Below are 17,418 nucleotides of genomic sequence, written 5' to 3'. Positions count from 1 at the left end.
AGAAACAGACTCACAGACACAGAAAACAAACTTATGGTTACCAGGGGTGGGAAGGGATAAATTGGGAATTCGAAAATTGTGCCTCTTGGGGAGTGATGGAAATGTTAGCTTCCTTGATTGTGGTGGTGGTTTCATGGGTGCATACATTTATCAAAATTCATCAAATTGTACATCTGAAATATGTGTAGTTTACTATACAGGAACCATACCACAATAAAGGTGTTTTTAAAATGCAATGGATGGAGGGGGAGGGTATAGCTCAGTGATGGAGCATGTGCTTAGCATGCACAAGGTCCTGGGTTCAATCCCCAGTACCTGTATTAAAATAAATAAACCTAATTACCCTCTTCCATATTAAAACAAAACAAAACAAATAAAAGCAATGGTTGGCATCTTCCCAAGTTCAAGGGTACTCCACTGTTGGCCACATTTAGACCATGTTGTCCTTTTTTTTTTTTTCCTTAAAGCTCTGTCCACCTCCACACTGCCCTCTGGCCACCTTCCCATTATAGGTGCATCTTCTATAAAAAGTGCAGTTCTCCCCAGTCCTTTGAAGAGCTACAAGGTATCAAGTCAGCAGTGGCCTGGGAGTAATGGAGATGTGTATCTGGGGGCCACTCTGAGGTGCCAAAGAATTTGGAGACAAGGTCAGAACAATGTTACCCCTGGAGATGAAGCTAGTTTAAAACCAATGCCTCCTGGTGGCGTCTGGCTGGCTGCAGAAGTGACTGCCCCTCCTGCAGAGCCAGCCTTCCTCCCTGGGCACGTGAGGGAAGCAGCCCTGCCAGCGTGTGGCCCAGGACAGGTCCCTGCATTTCTGTGAGCCTCCATCTGTGAGAGGACAGGTTTAGAGGACCCCAGAGGGGCTTAGCGAGCTGCTGGTTCCAATTTAATGTCAGGCTCACGGTGGAGGTTGAATTCACTGATTCTCTGCCCAGTCCTGGCTTCGGTCTCCCAAACACTCACTCATCCTTTACAGCCTCATGTTGACCAATGATTCTGGTCAAGCCGTACTGGTGGTGGGCAGCTGTCGGGTCGTGTGGCCTTCCCCTGCATCCTCCTCCAGCCCTGCGGTCACTGGACAAGCCCCTGCTGCACAACTCTGTCCCTGTGGCCAGAACCGATGGGACCAGGCAAACACTGATGCGCGGCAGACCGGTCGGGGCCAAGAAGCAGGTTCAGAAAGCTTGTTTAGGGGATGGATTTGTACCAGTTTCACTTGGCGATATGGGTGGTCTTGCCATTTGTCCTGCCAACCGGAGGGAGAGGAGGCACGGCTGCAATGCGAGAGAGGGTCTAGGTGACACTTAATGCTGATTCCATGGTTCCCAAGGCCCAGCGGCACCTTTCCTGAAATTCTGAGGCTACCCTGGCATCCCAAAACAGTGCCCCTCACCCACTTTTGTTTTTCCTAAGTCAGTTTTTCTTTGAATCTTGCTATTTTATTTTATTTTTTAAACTTTTTGGGGGAGGTAATTATGTTTAAAAAAATATATATATATATATATATTTTTAAAATGGCGGCACTGGGGATTGAACCCAGGACCTCGTGCATGCTGAGCACACGCTCTACCACTGAGATGTACCCCCCTCCTCCATAAATCAGTTGTAGTTGATGCATTTCCTTTATTTGCAGCCAAAGGATTCCTAGTAAGTATAAGTTCTGACCTTACTGGTAAAAATCCCACACAGCACAGAACCCTGGGGTGCAAGGATTTTAGTCTCTGTACAGAAGACAAGTTGGAACCTCATGAAATCATACTTGGCAGCTCTAAGGTGGAGAGGCCTGTGGTCTGGGCCACAGAGGGGTCCCCCGAGACAGAAAGGAGGTGTCCTTGTATCCAGACCATCCACACAACCAGACTTTTGCAGCTTGAGCAGGGTCTGTCTGCCCAAGGACACGCTGGGACTGGAACTCTGGAATTCTCCAAGGACTCTGCTACATCGCTGTCCGCTGAAGCTCAGAGACCTTCAAATAAAACCATCAACAGAGCCATTACACACATTGGCCAGTAGCCACGTTTAATGATCATGTCCTGGAAAGAAACACAGGCTTCTCTGCCCTGGGATGTTAACTCTTTTATTAATTTAGGGTTAACACTGTATTCGCTTTGTGGATTTCTTTTTCCGGAGCTGTGGCTTCCAGGAACAACAGCTGGGTTCCCCCCCAGCTGACAGGGGACACATCCAAGGCGTTCCAGTCAAAGAGGGGAGCGGGTCCAAATGGAGAAGAATGAGCTCAAAAAAATTTAAGGCAAATGTTTCCTCCCGTCTTCAAGGGAATCGATCAGGCAGATCTGTGCATATCGATGAAAATATATGAACTATTTTGCAAAATAATTAACATTGGTAAAAATTAGAACACGTAGCTTATAAAATGCCTACACAGGTTTGGCAGAAATCAATCCAGCCATGTCGTGAGGCTCCTGGGACACAGATACAGGAGCACCCACCTTAAGAACAAGTCTCTCGAGAAGCAGAATCAATTCCACAAAGTGGGAGTGGGAAGTGACAAACGATTCACAATTCTTGAGCCGGGTCTGCATTTTGGTAGGAGGAATTGCTTGGTCGTGGGTGCACCTTTTGGCTGGCCCCCCGGGATGCTTCTTGGGGACCCTGGGAAGGCCCTGCATCAGGTAGAGGTGACCGTTCAGGCCACAAGACTCCTAGAGACACAGACAGGACGCCGTGCCCAGGGGCACTGGGCCCACTCGAAGGGAAGATCTGCCGAGGGAGCAGGGGCTTCCCATCCGGGTGTGGGATTTGACTTTCTAAGCCATCGCTGTGGTTTCAGAAGTAGCTAACTATGTAGACACAGAGGCTCCGTCACCAGGGGTCACACACTTTCTCCCCCCAAATCGGTTTTATTTCCAGTCTGACCACACCATCTCCCCCACAGCTCCGTGGCTGGTGGAGCCCCCCGGGGGGTCAGCCCAGAGTTCTGCCGGCAACCCCAGTGGGCCAAGGTTCATGACGGAGCTGCACAGAAGCACAGGGAGGAGGGTGACGTGTGAATGCCAAGCATCCTGCCTTTCTGCTTTGGTCTTGAAGATTCAGTAAACTTAAGGTCTCGGAAGCTGCTCTGAGCTGTGGATCCTGTAATTCGTTCTGTTCCCATGTTGAGTCTGTCAGAAGGATGCAGCCAGCAAGCAGAGGATGAGGGGGATGTCCCTGCTTCAGGAAGTCCCCCTTAAGGCCCCCACCCACCTGGTCAGGTGCCCAGAGACGCCACAGTGGGACCTGGCTCCTGGGAGGTGATGCTGTCAGAGGCAGGGCTCTGGCCGACAGTCTGGAGAAAGGTGGACGGATGGGCGGACGGGCGGATGGGGCGCCCTACCCAGCCAGGAGGCACGTGCGACAGCAGAACTGAAGGAAGAGCTTCCGTTCACAGAGCCCGTTGGATCTGACCATCTGGCAGAACGTCTCGTCGGCTGGGGTCCCAGGAGAGAGAAGAGGGGACATGTCAGACTTGGGGCTGTTTGATTGTTTCAAACATCCCATTACTGGGCTTCATGGTGTGCCAGGCCAGGGGCCCAGAGGGATTGGGGGTGATGGCCCTCTCCGTCCCTCATCACACTGGGCACTGGGCAGGCAGGGGCTTCGCTGAGTCTAGGAGGTAAGGGAGTCGTGGGGCAGGAGTGGGCAGGGTCAGGGGGACACCTGGGCCATGCCAGGATGGCGTGCAATCCTTTCTGGATAGCTGTGCTAGCGGGGGACTTAGGGGGAGAAGGGGAGGAAGGAGGAAGGCCAGGGCCATGACCCAGGGGACACCCCCAAATGGGGGTAGAAGGGGAATGAGAGGGAGAGTCACTAAGGCAGATGGGAAAGCTGGGGAGAGGGGTGGGGTCATAGAGGCCGGGTCCCCCCAGGCTGCTGGCCTTAGAGGATGCTGCCATGCATGGGACCCAGGAGACCCTCCAGTGACAGCCTCACTTCCTTTGGCTGGATTCGTAACCCAAGCAGGTGACTTCCTAAAGCAAGGGCTTCCTGGTTTTGAAGGGACATGATTCTGCATGCCCAGAACACCGTGGGACACTGAGGCACAGAGGCCACCTCATGGCCTGCAGGGCGTGCCCAGAGCTCTCTCCACAGGCCTAGTCAAGGCTGGTGCCGGCGCCAGGCTCAGGGCCACCGTGGAGCTGGCAGACCCCAGTCCTGAGCACCAGCCCATAGTGTCTGGAGCTGGCCCTCTGCTGCTCCTCCGTGTCATCTGCTGAGCCCCGAGATCTCCTTCCCGCCCCAGCATACCTGCCCGAAGGCCCCTGCACTAGGTCACCAGGCCAGAGTCCTCGGCCAGCCCCTCCTCTTGCCCAGAATCCCCAAACTGGTCTCTGGTCTCCTCTGCGTTCCTGTTTTCACAACCCATCCTGGCTCCCCCACTGTGTTGGCCCAGAGAACCAGGGCTCTCTCCCACAGCACAGACGCAGGTCCTTCCCCGGGGCACGTGGGCCTCAAGGTGGACTCAGTGAGCTGGAAAGCCTGTGGGCCTCGTGCCTTTGACCTCTAAGGTCTGGCCTCTCCTAAGAGAAGTCACCATGGCCAGACCACCTGGGGCTTATGGCAGGAGAGTGCGAATGGGACATGAGCAAAATCATTTTTAAGAGTCACTCAACAAAACCGACCAGAAGTAGCAGGGCTGGTGGCTGAGATGCCCCTCTGGCCAATGGGAGAGGCGGAAAGGGAAGAGAGGAGGACCGGGGGCCGGCCAAGGAGGTCAACCAGAGGAGACGCTGCTGTTGCGGCACTTTTTCCTTTCTCTTTGGACCAGGGCCAGCGGGCCAAGCTCCTCCAAGGGCAGCCCCAGGGTGGGTGGCCAGGCGGCCGTCCCCAGCTGGCTGGAAGAGTAGAAAACTAACAAGATGGCTCTTGATCGTTCAGGCCTGTGCTTCTAGCTAAACTGACCTTATGAATAACATGCTTTCCTCCCTGTGCACTATTCTTAAAATAACTTATCCTTCTTCCTTAGAGGTCCTAAAGGAAGGTCATGGACTGAACCTCAAGAAAATGGGCAGACCCTCCCAAATTCCTCCATAACAACAGCAAGTTCTTATCAAGATGAAGAGAATGGAACACCCTGTAACACACCCTGATTGTTAACACCTTTTCTGTTCTATCCAGTTTTTCTATAAAACCTTAAGACCCTGACCCCAAGAGGGGCTCACAATCTTTAAGGCATGAGATTTCCGTGACTCCCTTTGCCTGGAAAAGCAATAAAGCTGTTCTTTTCTGTCCTCCCCAAACTCGGCCTCCAACTCGCAATTCAGCTCCCGGGGTCCAGAAGCCGGTTTCTCGGCAACACCGGGCTCACCGTTGCTGCACGTGTGGTTGGTGATGCACGAGGTCCCCAGCTGCATGAAGCCCGCCTTACACCGGCTGCAGTTCCTCCTGGAGCCTTCGCAGCTCAAACAGTTCTCGTCACATCTGTGGGGGGACACGGGGTCCCGTGTGGGAAAGAGGCCTGTCTGCTCCAGGCCCACTTCCCAGAGCCCTCTGGCACTGAGCCTCCCACCCCCGAGGGCCTGATGCCCCAGCCAGGCACCAGCAGTCCTGCCTCTGGTCTGACTGCTCTCCTGCCCTGGGAGGGTGGACACGGTCACGGCAGATTGGCAGGAGGGCGCCCGGAGCTGTGGACAGACCCAGGTCTCCAGCTCACCTGGATGCCCTCCTGGGCACTCCTGGGGCTCAGGGCCAGGCTCTACCCTGAATGGAGCTGCCCCAGGCTGGTCAGCATCCTGGGGCCTGCAGGAAGCCAGCTCTCTAAAGGCGGCTGCCTGAGTGAGGAGAGGCCTCACAGAACCCCGTGAACCAAGGTCATTCTTCCTCCGGGAGGAATCCACACCCAAGGTGAGACAGGAGGGAAAGGGGCAGGGCACAACCATTTAAAGAATGACACAGCAATGACCAGGATGGTGGGAGATTCAACTCCTAGTGGACCTTGCAGCTCAAGATGGCAGGAGACCTGACTTCCAGTGGACCTTGACCTTGAGTTTCATTATACGGCTCATTGCAATATATTAACATGGTAAATGGCACTCCCACAGGCACTATGACACCTTCAAGGCTGACCATTGAAGGTCAGAAAGTGGGCAGTGGCCCGGTTCCTGGGAACCCCAGCCCCTTCTCCAAAGTAGTTGGAATAATCCTCCCACTTGTTAGCATATGAAGCTACCAAGCCCACAAAAACTAACCACCCCGCACCTGGCACCTCGCGGCCGCTCTCCCCTCTGAGTGAGATGGCCTGCACTCTATGGAGCGTGTACCTCTCTGAATAAATCTGCTTTTACTCAAATGTGGCTCACTCTTGAATTCTTCCCTGCACAAAGCCAAGGACCTACAATTGGCGGGGCTCGTCCTAGAGGCTCAGCTGAGACCTGGGACATGGCCATCCTCTCGCCCCACACTTTTCTGTATCAAAGCGGTCTTCAGAGCCAGGGAATTTGAGAGACGGAAATTCTCAGAAGTGCTGGCATTTCACGACCTCGATGCCCTGGGCAGGGCTCCTCCCGGCGGTGTATCTCTGAGCCCTGGTGTGTCAGCCTCAGCACCAGACCCTCCTCCAGAGCTGAAAGTTTTCCCGCCCGTGGGGTGGGCAGGCAGGGGCCTCCCATCTGCCACCACCCAGGAGGGGCGCTAGGGGGGCTGGGGACCCCAGAACTTCTGGGTGCCCTGCGGGAGTGGGGGCTGGGGGACACACTCATGGGAAGACCTCACATCCTCTGGGATCAGAGTGTATGACAAATGGAAGTGATGACCACGTGTGATTCCACATCGGCCCTGGGCTCCTGTACGTAGGGTAAGCCTCCTCGAAGCAGCCGGCTGGCTGGTTGAAACGAAAATCCACTTGAGACACTGGGTGGGGGTCCTGCCCGGACTTAGCGAGGTTGGGGGAAGGCGGCACGTTTCATATTTCCAACCAGCTCAACAGTCGGGGCCAGCCCTGCACAGATGCATAGCCCTGCTGGACCCTCTTGTGCAAGGACCAGGTGGCCTCTCACTGGCTGATCGTCAGGTCGTTGGTGTTTCTGTTTTGGAGTTTGTTTTTTTGTGTGTGTGTTTTTTGGGTGCACTGGGGGGGTGGGATTTGGTTTATTTATTTTAATGGAGGCACTGGGGATTGAACCCAGGACTTTGTGCATGCTAAGCACATGCTCTGCTACTGAGCTCTACCCTCCCCACTTCTGTTTTTGGCTTTTTAAGAGAAGATGTTACAATCCAGAACAGCTCTCCCACTCAGCCTGGGGAGGCAACCCCCTCATTGCGGGTCCCCAGGTGGGAGCTAGAAGATGGGGCACAGTCTCCCCACTTCGCTCTGATGCAGGCCTCGGGGACTCCCTTGTTTCCAGTCTGTTTCAGAAGGAATGTCCCTTCCCCACAGCCCAGCATCAATCACGAGCTTCAAGGTCACGGACAACCCCTCATCTTCTCCTCGCTGCTCTCACCCAACAACATGGGCTGCCCCGCCCCGGTTCCGAGCTCTGGGCTCTGAAGTCCCGACGGAAGGCAATATTCAGCAAGGCAAGAGGACACCTAAGCACGTGGCTTCTTCCTCCACTGCCCACATCCCATGACCAAAGGGGACTCTACCCAGGAGCCACTGACCAAGAAGGGTGCACCGTGTGGAGACAGGAGCAGAGCCAGGAAGGTAGGCGAGAGGGTTCCGGGGTCCATGCATCGCCTGGAAATGGCTCTAGAAGAAGGACTCTGTCTGGATCTTTATGTTCTCTGAATTATCTCATTTAAAAAATAATCCAACACATGGTTTCCTTACTCACAACGGTGTGAAGGCACCACGATCTGTGAGCTCCACCAGGAAGGCCATGGTCCTCTGCCTCCCACCCGCCCCAAGCCATCCAGCGCCCAGCACGCAGTAGGTCCTCAACAAACACTTGAGAAGTGAATAAAGGAATGAGAGCCACTAACTGACCTGTGACCTCGGCCATCACAAACTTTAGGGAAGGTCCCATCCTCTGTCACTGGGTTCCTTTCAGCCCACTACACCCACCTCCCTCAGCTCCCACAGAAGGGGCCACCAGACCCAGCCCTCCTGCCCCCTTCCCCGGCTGCTTTGGTCTCAGCCCGGAGGACTGCCTGGAAGGGGCACGCACCTCCGGCACACTTTGTGGGGCAAGCCCGGCATCTCCTCTGGGTAGAAGCCCTCACCGCAGGCCGGTACACATCTCCAGTCTTGGAAGTGGAAGTTTGTCGCGCAGTGAATACATTCTTCTCTGCTGGGCCCTGGGGGGTTCAGGGAAAGTAGCAGATGTCAAGGACCGCCCACTCCCCATCATGCGTCCCAGGCCTGCTGCAACGCCCTGTGACATCCAGGTCCCACTGAGACACGCCAGGGCCACCACTACAGCTAGATTTCCCAGAGCCCACCATGCACCTGCACTGGGCCCTCCTCACCCAGTCCTGGGCGGTGGACATCAAGCCCTCATTTCACGGATAGGGACATGGAGGCATGAGCCATGGTCACTGGCCTTGACCACAAGTGCCTCCTTCCCCAAAGGCCTGGGCCCCACTTCTGCTCAAGCCAGCCGTGGGGACCTCTAAGGCCTCGCAAGGTGGCCAGGCTGAACTGAGGTGTGCTGCGAGTGTAAAACACACACACTGGAGTTCAGAGACTCAGCTAGAGAAAAATGTGGAAAGGGGTCGTCGATGTGCCAACGTTGACGTCAGGTAGAAAGGAGATTTTAGATCCACGGGGTTCACTGAGGCACGTCAGACTTCACCTGCTCCTCTGGGGCTCTTACAACTGCATCACTGGCACACATCACACTCCATGGACAGAACACTGAGTCTGCTGATGTGGGGAACGTGGAGGGAGAGGTTTGGGGGATGCAGCTGGCAGGTGTTTGGTGTGACGACCAGGACATTTTCAACAGAGAAAACGATATGACTAAGGGCTTATGGGGTCGGAAGCGGCGACCAGATCGGGAGTCGGGAAGGTAACCTGCAGCTCGGTGGAGAGGACGCATTGGCAGAGGTCCAGACAGAAGACACCATCTGTCCATCTGACCATCTGTCCATCTGTCCATTCACTCATTCCAACAAGTAAGTGCTGGAGTCCACTCTGTGCCTGAGGAGGACCTGATGCTGCGACGGGGCTGCTAATGGCTCAGAAGGTGGGAACCGGGGAAGGACCCATCTCAGGTGCTCAGGGTGACCACGGAAAACCTCTTCCCCCTGTGACTGCGGCGGGGCTTGGCCTGAGGCTGACAGCTGAGGCAGTGGTATCCAGGCCTCTTCCTGGAGTGACTCCTGGATCAGATGAGGCCTCTTGGCTGTGTCAAGGGCAGAGCCCTGTGCAGCCGGGGGTTGGCAGGGGGGCTCTGCCAGCCACAAGGCTCAGTGTTCTGGCGGCCACTTTCACCCCTCGGAAGCTGTGGCTCTGAGCTCATCCAGGACTGTGAGTGGGAGGTGACTGTCATCCTTGGCGAGTGATGGGGCCCTCGTAAAGGACAGCTGCCCACCGGCCTGGAGTCTCGGTGTGGGTGTCCTCCCTGTCACTGCCATTCAGCAGGACAGTTGTCCCACGTGTCCAGTTCATGTCGTTTTGCTAGTGTACCTGGTCCCCCCGCCCCATCATTTATCTCTAGGGAGCATCTGGTGTTGGTGGCTTGGCCCTTGAATCCTCAGTGCCCCACCCCCAACCATGGAACCCTGTCACGGCATTGTCCTGCCTCGGCCACTGGGTCCCCAGCGCCTGAGGAGCTTCTGGAGTGGGAAGAATATGCAGTCTTGTTTGTTCCCAGTGTGATGCTCAATTTACTAAACTTGGAAGCTGACGAAACATACTTGGTTGGGGAAGGTGAGAAAGTCCTGGAATGGGGGGGGGGTGGTGACAGCCAAACAGCAATGGGAAGGTGCTTAATGCCATCAAAGTGTGCGCTTCCGAACAGGTGAGATGGTAAATTTTCTGTTATGGACATTTTCCCACAGTGAGAAATGCCGAGGAAACCCAAATTTCCTAAACAAGTCATTTTCACAATTGCTAAAAGTGATCAACTTTATAGCTCAGAGTCTTAGGGATTCCATGAAGTCGCAAGACTTTGCAGGCCCCAGATACTAGAAAAGCACACACAGGTCATAAAAATCATTGCAGAACGGGTTAAGTTTAGGTGGGACTCCCACATCATCTGTGGGGTCCTTATTCAAAAAGCAGGAAAGACTTGCTAGGAAGGGTCCTAAGATACAGAACGTTTTCCTTTCTTCTGCAATCTCTCTCGATCTGTTTCGGTGTTTTTTTAATATGCTATTTCATGTCGTGCTCTCACAGCTGAGGACTGGATGCCGGGGACACCAGCCCTCAACTTGGCACGTGTGCACCTCACTGGCTGAGAACTGCTGACCCACACCACATCCCAGCCAGGCACTTTCCTGTCCCAAAGCAGGTAGGAAACCCCAAGGGATCACATCTTCTGTGCCTGGATGCTCTGGGTGCCTGGACTGGAGATGGACGAGAGGCTTGTTCCTACCAAGTGACCCACGGAGTGTCCTGGGGCACTGCCAGCCCCAGGCGGGTGGGCAGCAGCAGTCACCGAGGGGGAGGGGGAAGGGAAGGCCAGGGGGCCAAATTCAGGAAACCTTACATCACGTAAGCACCAGGAGTCCCTGGGCAGACAGAGAAAAGTAGGAACCTTGGGACTGATAAGTGGTTACACATTTTGGGGTGACAAGTGTCCTGGAGGCCAACAAAAAACGGTGGGTAAAGGCAGGAATCTCCAGTGTCTGAATGTAACCTTTTGCTCATTATGCCCTCATTTCAATAAAATTAGCCTTGCAGATTAGAAGTACCCATAATGCACCGATGCCGTGACACTTCGGATCCAGACTAAGTAAGGACAAAAATCCCTCCTCCCCTCGGGAAGGTGGAGCTGGGATGAAAATCAGGGGATACAAACAACCCCAAACCCTTTCCTCCCTGGTGAAAATTCCGCCCATTCACTTTTACACCCTGTGTAACCAACTTGCCAAAGAAACTCAGGGCAGCTGCTCACCTACGTCTGCCCGCTCTCCCCTTGAGAGCGTCCTATCCCTTAATAAATCCTCACTTTACTTTCTTAACCTCTGTGTTTCATCTCTGAATTCTTCCTGTGACGAGACAAAAACCTACTCTCCCGTTACAAGAAAACCCACGAGTGACTCTAGAAAGCTGTGCACTGACAGGTGGTATGGGGACAGAGAGAAAGGAAACTAAACTGAATGACTGAAATCCAAAGCCACATGCCTGAATTTTATGAACTCAAGTGGCTGTGAAATTTAAATAAGTGGCATCAGCGATGCTCCTTAATCATCCTGGGCTAAACAATGAGTCAAAGAAACAAAGAATAAAAATGACAGACAACAAGGCAAATGTCAGGACAGGCAGCTGAACGCCAGGGGCTGAGAATGCTTCCAAGCGCTTCTCGGGGGGGTTGTCCCAGCTGGGACCCACGAAGGGGCATCTTCCATGGGCCTCAAGGGTGCTGGCCTTGGCCACAGCCCTGCCCTCTCTGACATGTCCACTTGGGTCAAGGGCCCTGACATGGGGCTCACGTGGCCACACTGGGGGCGCTGTGCCCATCCCATTGCATGTCCCAAGACTGGCGATTTAGCAGAGAGAGAACTCTTACATCCTTAGTGCGGCAAAACCTCAGTCTGATGTGGGTTTCTTAGAACAAGGACCAAAGTGCTGGGTCAGGAAGGGAGGAGGTCAAGAGGAGAAATTTGATCAGATCTGGATGTGAGCCCACCAACTCCGAACAGGCTTCTATGTCCTGGTGCAAACAACCCCGCAGCAGGAAATCCCACCAAACAGTTGCATTCCCTGCTGTTCTGCATAAAAACCAGGCCCGGGAGGCATCTGCACGCCAGTCTTGCCGGGGAATTGTAATGCACATCAAATGCTTTGTGGAAGTCTTTCCCTCTTTGAATACAATGTTCAAAATTAGTGAAGACAGGAACAAAGTACCAAGGCTACATTTTAAAAAGCCTCCCCCCTCCTTCTTTTCACCAGAATGCCTCTCCACACCCCAATCTTCACAGAGTCCCACCTCGGGCAGTGACATCCCTCAGCAAGGGCTGGGGTTCCAGGCAAGACAGCACAGGAGCAGTTAGCACCCCTACTCAGCCTGAAAGCCGCCCCGGCCTGGCTGGACTCCTGACGCCGGTAAACCCAGGCAGCTCAAAGGAGGCCCCTGGTGGTTTTTTTTAAATTTTGAAAATTGTGGTAAATTGCAATATAACATAAAATTTACCATGTTACCCATGTAAGCGTACAGTTCAGTGGCATTAAATACATTCATATGGTTGTGCAACCATCACCACCATCCATCCAGCCCCAGGACTTTTTCAATGAAGGCCTGTACCCATCAAACCCTATCTCCTCACCCTCTCTTCCCCATCCCCTGGTAGGGCCCCTGGGATTTAAGGCTGCGATAAGGCAGGAAAGACCACGGAGTCCTAGGACTTTCTGGATTTCAAGGTAGTTAACCCACTGATCCAGGCAACTTAGGCTCCACCTGACTGGTCTCTGGAGGTCGTGAACTCACCCACGCAGGTCTGGCAGGTGGGATGACATTCTCCACACCTGATTTGCTCAGAATCAAAGTAGGTGCCCGGTTCACAATCTGGAATGCAGCTGCCCCGTGCAAGGCTGTTGAAAAGAAAAAAAAAAGGCAGTTTCTTCTGTCCCTTCCAAAATTCAAATTCAATTATGATTTGCCCTCAAATGTCTTTCATGAGAGGAAATGGAAGTTGCTAAAAGCACAGCTCTGGGTGTCACTTAAGGTCCTGAGCTCATGAAAATGGAAAGCAGGGCTGCGCTAGCTGGAGGCTGGGTGGGCTCCCCGGGCTGGAAGCTGAGTCTCCGCCTTCTGGTGGCTGGTGGGTCTGAGCCTTCCCTGATGCCCCTCCCCACGAACTCGGTCCCTGTGCAGGAGGCCATGTCCTCCACTGCCTCTGGGACCGTGATAGCCTCTCTTCACTGACACTCATCACAGTAGAACCCAAGCCCCAGGAGGAGAACGTGAGAGCGTGTGGGTCACTCTGGGGGCAGTGGGCTCAGTCTTACTGGGTCAGAGCCCCGGGCGTGGCTGTGGCATTTACGACATGTGAGTAGGGCAGCAAGACTGATCCTGGAACCCTGATGGGCTCCTGCCTCTCCCTTGCCTGAAGCCGCCTGTGCTTCACGAAGAACTTGAAATGAAATCCACTCCTGGGACCTCGAAGGCAGTGCTTGTTGTGGCTCCTGCCTTCCTCTGTCTCCTGATCCAGCCAGACAGCTGGTGCATGGGTTCTGGGGTAGCCCCAGAGGTGGACCAGCCTCTGCCCCTCCTACAATCCCAACCCGGGGCAAGATGGCTAAGCTGCCCCCACCTCCACTCCTCGGCCATTACTGGGACAATCACAGCCCCTGCATCATAAGGTCACTTTGAGGACTGAACAAGCAAATACACGGAAAACCCTGGAAGGGTTTTTTTTCAGTTCCCAGGGTGGCTCTGTGTTTGATGCGCACGTTGTACATGGATCTGTCACCAGACGCACCGAACACTGGCCCTGGGGTCTGTGAGATGAGAGGCGCCTGCATTTCTCCGCATCCAGGGCGGAGCTCCCGCATTTCATGCAGAGTCTTCGGGGGGCTGAGCGCATCGCCACATCCACAGCCCAGGGCATGTCCTTGCCATGGCACCCAGGCTGCAGCTCGCAGTCAAATCTAGTCTTTAGTAACTGATGTCCCAGCTCCAAAGAGATGGATGGGTGGGAGATGGCAGCCTGGCGGCTGTCACTGCTTTAACGTGACAGTGGTGATTTGAAGCCACAGCTTGAGAGGATATGGGGCAATAGAAAGAAGCCTTCCATGGATTCAGGCCGATGATGTTTTCTGAGTCCATGTGCCTCTCTGACTGTTGTCACAACTGGAGATGCTGCTTCCATCGTGGGGCTGCTGCCCAAGGCATTTTCTCCCCGACACCAGTCCTGGTTCCTGGACTGAGGACCTGACCCCCGCTCTCCCACTGGACCCACAGGAGCAGAAGCGAGCCCCCAGGACCTCCCAGCACACCCCCACAGGGAAACGGTTCCTAGGAGCTGGAGCCACAGAGCCAGCTGGGTGGGGAAGCCTTGGCTGTCACACCCTCTCCCATCAGGCCCCAGCTGAACATCTTCCCGTCTGGCGAAACTTCCCCCTGGACCGCTTCATCCTTTCACTTCTAATCCTGCCTTGTCCGGCTCCCAGGTTTGAATGAGAACAGGTGTGCTCTATGATGCTGGGGTCCTGTTCCCCTCCCTCCCTAGACTCACAGGCACTCAGGTGGGGAGTGGGCCCTCTTCCCTCTGACACCCTGATCTGGAAAAGGGGGCAGCAACGTGGTGGAAGTTTCCAGGGAAATTGTTTCTCTTCCCTGTGAGTCAAATGTGAGTAATAAAAAATAATGTCTACATCATAGGTTGCTATGGAGATTAAATGAGGAGGCAGTATTGGTGAGAGCACCGGGAATAAACGGCTTGTTAAGTTTCCCTCCTTCATCCTTACTCCGAAAGAATCCAACCCTGTGGGCAAACTCGGGTCACAGCAGCAGCTGGGTGGAAAGGAGGTGGGTGGCAAGACTGGCAGCGTCCCTGGCCCCGGGTGGGGGGCCTGTTGGAAATGCAGAGTCAGAACCTGCATGTTCACAAGCACCCCAGTGATTCCTTCCCGGGCACTTGGTGTCCCAGAAGGTGTGAATCCAGGTTTGAGACTGAGCTGTGCCAATGTTCACAGCACAATTTCCAATGTTTTCTTAGCTTCTAGATAGTAATTTCCAGAACAAGTAACATAGATTGGGTTGCATTCTATGGGCTAAACATGCATTTCAAAATATTCTAGTACAAATCATTAGCTCAAGAAGATGTTTTTAAAGGAGATGTGTGCAGAGGTCAGGGGACTCAGGCAAACCAGGAATCTGCAGAGCATCCCCAGGGAGCCAGCTCCCCCACCCAGAAGGGGATGGAAGAACCCGAGGTGACCGGGGCGGGGAGAAGAAGGAGTAAAGGAGAGGAGGGAGGATGGGCTTCCCAGGGCGCCCCCTACTGCCTGAACCAGGAGGGGACGCTGGGGTAGGTGGAGTTACTGGTGCCCCGTTAGAACTCCCCCTCCTTCCAGCAGCCAGCCTGACTGTCTCTGATACCATCAGCTCCTGCTTTTGGCAATTCTCCAAATGCTGCATAAAATGTAGAGATTTTACCCATCCCCAAACTTACTATCTTAACATCAATCTCTCAGCAGAAACCTGATTTTGACAAGACTCAGAATCTTTACCCAGAAAAGCTTTGGGTCTCTGAAATTTGATCTTTTAAGGAAAAAAAACAATGTTGTAAATACTTGGTAAATCAATGACAGAAACTAAAAGCAGCCTAACCGCCGGCCATTCTTCAGGTTTGAAAGGAGGGTTTTACCTGAATCCTTCTTTACAGACAGTACATCTCTCTGGTTCATCAACACACTTTTTACAGCTTGGGTGGCATTTAAGGCAATTCTTCTGACCTGGAGGGAAATAAGGTGGGAAGAAAAATGAACATGGACCAAATCCGGGCAAACAAGACCTTGATTTTTTCCAAGCGAGGTTGACAGAGCAGCCAGCCCGTCTCCAGGATGGGTGACGTCATAACAGAACTGCCCGAGGCCATCTGGGGACCACATGCACAGGTGTCAGATCACAGTGTCTCCCCTCTTTCCTGGAGTAAATTTAAGCCCTCCAACAACCTTCAGGCTTGGACGCATGCCCTCTCCAGAGGAGACGCACTCTGGTCCGGCTTATTCCCACAGGACGGAAGCCAGCTCCTGGCCGGCGGAGCAGAGTAACTTGGTGCCCGTCTGCCTAATTGTGACGAGGGGCCTGAGGATGCCTCTGAGCTCCCCACCCCCAGTGCCTTCAGAAGGGTCTTTCCTGAAGATGCCCATGGAACGTCTGGGGGAAATTCTGGGTCTCAACTCCCACCTGCATTGGCACAACTTATCCAGGTCACCCATCCCGGCACCTCATTACCACCACCCTGCACTCGGCCTGGAATCAAAGACACTACACCTTGGTGCCTCCTTCTCGGGGCCCCGCAGGCGGCATCACACACACGTGCAGCAGGTGCTCAGCCAGGATGTGGGGAGGGGGCGACGGAGGGGGCGGATTCTTGCCAGGGAAAAGGGTGAGGATGAAAGAGCCTCCGCCGGGAACACGGGTCTGGTTGCAGCTCTGGTCAGGTTCTCCAAAGCCTGTGAAATGCGTCTGTGGGAAGGCCTCCCCCTGCACAGCTATCAACAACCTGGAAGCTTCTTTTAACTTGTCTGAGACCTGTCTTCCATCAGTCTAACCCAAACCCTCCCTTTTGCCTCTTCCAAGGTGAGGTGAGTGGTGAAACACTGGCCTGGGGTCCTGGCCCCCAGAGCCTATCCACCCATCTTCCTGGGACCAGAGGGACAGCAGGACACTGGGCTTTGTGGCTCTGAGTTCAAGTCCTGCCTGTGTCATTACTAGGTGTGGCCTTCTGCCCTCTCAGTTTCATTTCCCCATCCGTAAGGCGGGAAAGGCATCCCCCACCTCTCAGGAATGCGGTCACTGTGTAACAGGCACCACCAGGACCGACCCATCCCTTCTGAGCCCAGTCTACCCAGCACAGGCTCCTTTTCCTTCATGGAGAGCTGCAAACCCCCTGTCCTTAAACCCCAGTGTCAGCTCAGGGCTCTTCCTGGGAGGGGCTTCCACCCAGGTTCATCCATCAAGTCCACTAGCCGGTGCTGGACCCCAAGCCCCGCCCAGGAGGAGCTGCAGAGCATCTTTGGAGGCCTTTCTGTTCAGACATCTGAAATCAGAGTGAGCCTGGAGGCTGCTGGCTCAAGCCACCTCCTTGTCCATCCTCAATCATGAATAGTAACTTACAGACGCGTGATTGTCCACGGACCACGGTGGCAACTTTCCGCCATCACTTTGAACGCTGTGAAAGGTGTGTGTGTGAACTGCTATCAACTAACAGGGTCCGAGGGCTTATTTCACCATCCCTCTCCCTTTCCTTCCTTCCTCCCATAAGGATGCTTTCTCAGAAGGAGACAGGGAGCAGAGGGCTGGGAAAGAGGACCCCGGCCCACAGAGGGGTAGGGGGCTGACTCCTCATTTGTACGCCCAGGAACATGCACTTACTTTCATCAGCATAGAATCCGGCAGGACAGAGGGTCACACAGGTGTTGGTCTCCTGATGGTGATAGAACCCTCGGCGGCAGGACAGGCACTGCGTCGGGCTCCGGCCCGAGCACGTCTCACATCCCCTGTGGCAGCGGCGACAGCGTCTGGCTGCTGTGTCCCCAAAGTAGCCCAACGGACACACACTCACGCACTTCCTGTGGGAGCAGGGTTGGGAGGGAGAGGACCTTAGGGTGGCCGGGTCAGGCTAAGGCAGGGCAGTCTCAGG

At 54.3% G+C, this 17,418-nt stretch overlaps 1 protein-coding gene across 5 annotated transcripts in view; it reads right to left on the bottom strand.

Moving 5' to 3' along the window:
• Positions 1-2,064: 2,064 nt before the first annotated feature.
• Positions 2,065-17,418, bottom strand: part of PCSK6 (proprotein convertase subtilisin/kexin type 6) — a 160,492-nt gene continuing 145,138 nt past the window's right edge. For all 5 annotated transcript variants that reach the window (XM_072950679.1, XM_072950678.1, XM_072950676.1 and 2 more), the window contains 6 exons: positions 17,151-17,347; positions 15,418-15,505; positions 12,534-12,637; positions 8,106-8,235; positions 5,309-5,421; positions 2,065-3,431 (listed from right to left, as the gene is read on the bottom strand). In XM_072950679.1, the coding sequence (XP_072806780.1) occupies positions 3,334-3,431; positions 5,309-5,421; positions 8,106-8,235; positions 12,534-12,637; positions 15,418-15,505; positions 17,151-17,347 (730 nt within the window). In that variant the 3' untranslated portion in view covers positions 2,065-3,333. The remainder of the gene's footprint in view (positions 3,432-5,308; positions 5,422-8,105; positions 8,236-12,533; positions 12,638-15,417; positions 15,506-17,150; positions 17,348-17,418) is intronic.

This window comes from Vicugna pacos, chromosome 27 (assembly GCF_048564905.1).
Source record: "Vicugna pacos chromosome 27, VicPac4, whole genome shotgun sequence".
Lineage (NCBI taxonomy): Eukaryota > Metazoa > Chordata > Mammalia > Artiodactyla > Camelidae > Vicugna > Vicugna pacos.
Note: the sequence above shows the minus strand (reverse complement) of the source record. Positions and strands in the feature narration are given on the sequence as shown.